Raw genomic sequence first — 6,093 nt, forward strand, 5'->3', positions numbered from 1 at the left:
GTGACAGAGAGTTAGTTTGTTGCATAATTTCCTTCTGTGATGGGGTTATCTCTTGAAAGAATGATTGTTGTGAGTTGAATTTTATCTCTCAAAAAGTTATGATGAAGCCCCTTCCCCTCCAACGGGTGACTGTGACCTTATTTGGAAATAGTGTCTCAGCAGATGTTACCAGGTTAAGATGAAGTTCTGCTCCACTGGGGGGGGGGGTCCCTAATCCAATAATTGGTGTCCTTAGAAGAAGAATGGATTTTGTTTCTTTTGTTTTGTTTCTTCAGGTTTACTGAGGTATAACTGACAAATAAAATTATACATATTTAAAATATATAATATGGTGTTTTGACATGTTATACTTTGTAAAATATTTACCACAACCCAGTTAATTAACACATCTATTACCCTACAGAGTTACTGTGTGGGGGCACGTGCATGTGTGTGTGTGTGTGTGTGTGTGTGTGTGTGTGTGATGAGGACACTTAAGTTCTACTCTTAGCAAATTTCAAGTATATGATACAGGATTATTAACTAGAGTCACCATGCTGTCCTTTAGATTCCCAGAGCGTAGTCATCCTATAAGTGAGGTCTTGTCTCTCCGGTCATCTCTCCATCTCCTCCAGCACTCCAGCGCCTGGTAACCACCATTCTACTCTCTCTGTGTGTCTGTGAACTCAACCTCCTCCCTCCCCAAAGTTCACATATAAATGAGGTCATACAGTATTTCATTTTCTCTGTCTGGCTAATTTCACTTAGCATGCTGCTCTCAGGATTTACCATGTTGTTGCAAATGGAAAGATTTCCTTCTTTCTCATGGTTGAATAGTATTTCATTGTGTATGTATATGTACCTATACATGCACACATATATACACTGTATATATACATACATACATATACCACATTTTTATACATTTATCGATGGGTGGACTTTTAGATTATTTCCATATCTTCGCTTTTTGTGACTAAACTGTAACAAACACGGCGGTACAGGTATCTCTTCAAGATGTTGATTTTGTTACTTTCAGCTATATATCCTGAGATTGCTGGGTCGTCTGGTAGGTCTGTTTTTAATTTTTTGAGGAACATCCATACTGTGTTCCATAATGGCCATACCAATTTACACTCCCCCCAAAAGCGAATAAGTGTTCCCTTTTCTCTACATCCTTACCAACACTCGCCTGTTGTCTTTTTGATAAAAGTCATCCTCATCCTCATCGGTCTGAGGTGATGTCTCATTGTGGTTTTGAGTTGAATTTCCCTGATGGCTAGTGATATTTCCAGGTGCCTTTGGCCATTTGCATGTCTTCTTTGGAAAACTGTCTATTCGGGTCCTTTGGCCATTTTTAAAAATTGGATTACTTGCTTGTGCCCCCCCCTTTTTGCTATTGAGTTACAGAAGCTCCTTATGTATTTTGAATATTAACTCCTTATCCAACATATAGTTTGCAAATATCTTCCCTCATTCCGTAATTGCCTCCCATTTCATTGATGGTTTCCTGGGCTGTGCAGAGCTCTTCAGTCTCACATGTTTCTTTTTCTTTTGTTGCTTGTATCAGTAACCAAAGACTCAGTGACCTGGTGTTTGTGGGAAGTGCCAGGCATGGCACAGCCCGCGGGTATGACATAAGGTGCAGTCTGGCCCCAAATATAAATGGGAGCTTCTCCCAGTGTTTTAAGGGCAGACATTCATGGAGATGGATTGAGACAGACTGAAAAACACTTGCATGTCCCTCAGAAAGAAGGAGAAAGATGCCTCTTGTTGAGAGCAGCAACTTCTAGATGCACATGAAATCATCACTGTCATATCCAGTCTGGACAAACACGGCACAACACATGTTTCTCACCATGGAGATAGTCTTTATTTGACTTTTATCGCTTTTCAATGAAAGAGTGGTTCCCATCAGCACTATATAATTATGAAACTTGCAAATACACTTTATCTGGCAGTGAAATTTCCTTAAAAATGGAAGTTAACTGCAGGAAAGTTCGTGGTGGGAGAGCATATGAAATAGAAGCATGGCTAAGTGTAAGCAGATGCCTATCAAGACAGAAAAATGTTACCAGGACTCCGTTAAAGCACTAATACAAGCCTACTGTTTTGCTTTTTCTCAAACTAGACATTCATACAAGAGACAGGGGTTTGGCTTTTTCTTCTTGGGGATCTAGGAAACATCCTTCTGTATCTAACCATCTTGGCAAGACAAAAACCAGAGGGAAAAGCAAATCTTCTAACCTACTGTCCTCAAAATAGGTTCTGGGAGAAGAGAACAAGAACTGTGCTCCAGAAGGTGGAGAGATGCGACAGCTTCTGGTGCAGTAGTAACAGGGAGGCCTGGTGGGTGGGGAGGAGAGTATGGCTTTAGCCCATTGTCTGGGCAGCTGACATAACTGTTGTCCCCTTGGGCTCTCTCTCTCTAGTCTGGACTGCCCTATCGCTGACCGTCTGGCAGGACCGTGGTCACTGGGATTGGATATTCCAATGCATTGCAGTCATCGGAGAGGAACACCAAATCCTGAAAAAGATGTGCAATAGGCAAGAATGTTACTGAATGTGGCCTCAGAACCTGAGCACAGCTATAGGAGTTTATCTTCTAAGAGTGTTCCATTCTTTCCTTTCATGGGAAAACTTCCCACCCCTTACTCTCCCAAGGAGAACGGGCCCTATCTTCACATTCCCATAGAACATGATGTAATCCCGCATCATAAATAGAAATAATATTGTATTGTAATTCTTCCTGTCTTCCCTCCGCAGACCAAGGGGAGAGAGGAATGAGGAGGGCAATCAGTGTGGGGAGGAAATCTGTAAGAAAACTTTGATGCATGAACAAACAAATTAAACTCGATAGTTAATCATTCATCCTGATGTCTACTCTGGGCCAGGGCTGGTGCTAGGAATTCTATGTGTGGTCACTCTGCTAGGGTTCTTAGGATCAAGGAACTTAGTGCAACTCCCCTACCCCACACACATGGTCAGAGTGTACTTATTATTATCCTTCTAACGATGGCACAAGGTGGACATAATTATGTCTCCAGTTCACAAATGAGGGAACTGTGGTTCAGAGAGGTTACGGGTTGCTTCTCTCTGGGAAGCAGGAAGACCGACAGGAGCTCAGGTCTGCCTGATGCTGAAGCCCGTGCCTCTGGGGTCCCATGACAACACTTTCTCCGTAGTGCTGATATTCTGCATTTTTCTGTCTCCTTCTCCTCTTCTACCAGAAGCCTCCTATCACAGAGCATCTGAAGCCCGTCTTCTAGAAAGTCTCCTCTGACCCCAGCGCTCTGGAGCTCCCTGAGTTCATGGCCCTCTCCCTCCAACCCCTACCCCATTTGGTTCCTAGTAGAATCTCTCTTATATGGTTAGCATGTGGTCCTGGGTATTGTTCCCACACCAGCATGACCTCATGGAAAGGAGGACCTTGTCCTGAGTGCCCATCACGTATCAAGGATGACAGTGATTGAGGATCTGCAAACACCCCAAACATTCCTCTTCCCCTTCCCATCTCGCCCCACCCCAACCGCCTCCCCCTAGCCTTCCTCTTCTGAAAGCCCCGAGTGTCCTGGCTGACCACAAGCAGAAAAGGTATTTTCAGTGGTGTCCCTTACTCTCCTGCAGAATGAGTTCATGATAATGTACAGTTTCCGCACTTTGTCCTTCAAGGCATCCACCTGGGCTACCTTCCAACACTGGGGCGATGCCACGAAGTCCCGCAGCTTGGCCAGCACACAGTAATTCTGGGAGAAGACAGCAGGGAAGGTATCGTGGGGGAAGTCTGTAGCCAGAGGGACAGGAGCTGGGCTCCCTCCCCAACCCCTGCCTCCCCAGACAGGAACACCCTCTTACGTGAATATCCAGGTAGAGCGTGGGCAGGTATCTCACACATGGCTCCTATGGAAAGGAAGACAGGTCATGATGACCCCCACAGGGGTGCGCCCTTAGTCGGTCACGGAAGGCTCCCCACCATGATCCAACAGCCAGACAGCCCCAGGGCCTTCCTTGATCTGATTTGCTTACACACGCACACATGCGCACACTCACGCATATGGATTTGCGTGGATAGTCAGATGGATAGTCAGAAAGCCGAAATACTCTCCCCCAGAATCTTACAATAGCAGTTACCTCTAGGTGGTAGAATGGCAAGTAATATTTATTTTCTTCTTTGTCCTTTGTGCGTTTTCCAACTAGCCTATAAAGTATAGTGGTCTCCCTCTTATACGTGGGGGACAGAGTCCAAGGCCCCAGTGGATGCAGGAAACCATAAATCATACTGGACCGTACATATAGTATATTTGTTCCTATATATATGTACAAACTGAGATCAAGCTTAATTTATAAATTAGACACAGTAAGAAACGAACAATAATTACTACTATAAAATAGAACAATTCTAACAACAGTCATAAAATTTCTGTGAATGCGATCTCGCTCTCCAAATCTCTTCCTGTACTCTACTCACCCTTCTTGTAATGATGTGAGATGAAAAATTGCCCACATGATGAGATGAACGGTATGGGCATATGACATAGGGTTAGACTCCGGCTAACCTTCTGACCATACGTCAGAAGGGAGCTCATCTGCTTTCTGGTCGCTGTGGACCACGAGTCACTGAAACCACAGATATGGGGAGCCCCCTATGTATGCCTTTTATAATTAGGAAAAACATGCACATTATTTAAGTTTTAAAAGAAAATAAATGGTGTAAGGGTATCATAACCCTACATCTGAGAAACATTACATTTTGCTTGGAGCATCTACCGGGGGTGCAGAGACACTTTTAGACACTTTTAAACTTTATCAAAGTTTTTTTTTTTTTTTCTTTAATGGGGGAGGGGCAGAGACAGAGGGAGAGAAAGAATCTTAAGCAGTTTCCTTGCTGAGGTCAGAGCCGGATTCGGGGCTCCATCTCATGACCCTGAGATCATGACCTGAGCTGAAATCAAGAGTCGGACACTCAACTGACTGAGCCTCCCCACCCTCAAGGGCCCCGAATTGTTTCAAAGCTTTTAATGAAGTTTTTAATTCATTTTTTTTCTATACTGGATAAGCAGCCAAGGAGCCTGGGTCATCGTTCTGGGCAGCCCCTGGAACCTGCCCCCTTGAGCCCGGGGTCTGCCTGTGAAAAGAGCATGTTAAGAATGCTCACTTTCCTGGGGTGTCCCCTGCCCAGCACTGTGCCCAGCATGTCTCATTCACCTTCGCGAAGCCCAAAGAGGGATGTGGGCCCTGTATCAACACTTTCACAGCCCAGGACCCCGAGATTCAGGGGCTGAGCTGTCTGCCCAAGGTAAGCAGTAAGAGGTGGGCACGTCCTGGGGGGTCCTCCCCTGAGTGCTCACTCACAATCACCAGGCTCCTGAAGAGAATAACCAGATCTGTGCTCCTCCTTAACTCCAGACTTCCAGGCTCCTTGGGGAGGTTTAGTTTTTCTTCTTTTACGATTTACAGCAGAGCCTCCGGTTGTTGCTGGCAAGTTACCAATAAAGACAAAGTATTGTGGTGTCTCTGATAGATTTTCCTTGTATTTAAAAAAGATGCAAACCACTGTCATTTCTACTTAGTAGAAATGGATGGGGATAAAATGCAAACCCTTGAAATTAATATTGACCAGAAAGAAAAACTGTTTTTTGTTTTGTTTTGTTTTGTTTTGTTTTGTTTTTCCTAGTACAAAGGCATGTTTTGGAGACCTAGATCTGCACTGAACCTCCTGGTCCATGCAGGGCAGCTGGAGGAGACTTACCGAGGGCTCCACGGCCTGCAGGCTTTGGAAGTCACCCGTGACCTCTCGGCTCAGGCTCAGCATCCTGGAGTAGCAGGTCGGGGGAGCTGGCTGCGCAGCGGGGGGCCCGGCCAGGAGCAGCAGCAGCACCGGGAGCAGCCTGGACCTCATGGTGCCGAGGCAGCCTCACTGTGTCCGGTGGCTCGTGGCGGGCGCCCCTTTAAGCAGCAGCTTGGGGGTGGTCCTCCACGCCTCCTCCGCTTCCTGTGGGGCCCAGCCAAGGCCATCCAGCACGCCCACCTGGCCCTGGACACTGGATCCTTTCAGACCTGAAGCCCCCCTGCCCTGTGAGAGGAGGGGTTGCCTGGGTGGCGGGGTGTGTGGGA

At 46.0% G+C, this 6,093-nt stretch overlaps 1 protein-coding gene across 1 annotated transcript; it reads right to left on the reverse strand.

Annotated features, from left to right (window-relative positions):
* Positions 1-1,829: 1,829 nt before the first annotated feature.
* On the reverse strand, positions 1,830-5,879 carry CYTL1 (cytokine like 1). The gene is made up of 4 exons (XM_044225547.1): positions 5,729-5,879; positions 3,835-3,879; positions 3,597-3,725; positions 1,830-2,506 (listed from the first exon to the last, which is right to left on the reverse strand). The coding sequence occupies exons 1-4, from the start codon at positions 5,876-5,878 to the stop codon at positions 2,423-2,425; spliced, it is 408 nt and encodes a 135-aa protein (XP_044081482.1). The 5' UTR covers position 5,879; the 3' UTR covers positions 1,830-2,422.
* Between the last annotated feature and the right edge of the window lie 214 nt (positions 5,880-6,093).

The sequence above is a fragment of the Neovison vison genome, chromosome 11 (genome assembly GCF_020171115.1).
Source record: "Neovison vison isolate M4711 chromosome 11, ASM_NN_V1, whole genome shotgun sequence".
In the NCBI taxonomy this organism is placed as follows: Eukaryota; Metazoa; Chordata; class Mammalia; order Carnivora; family Mustelidae; genus Neogale; species Neogale vison.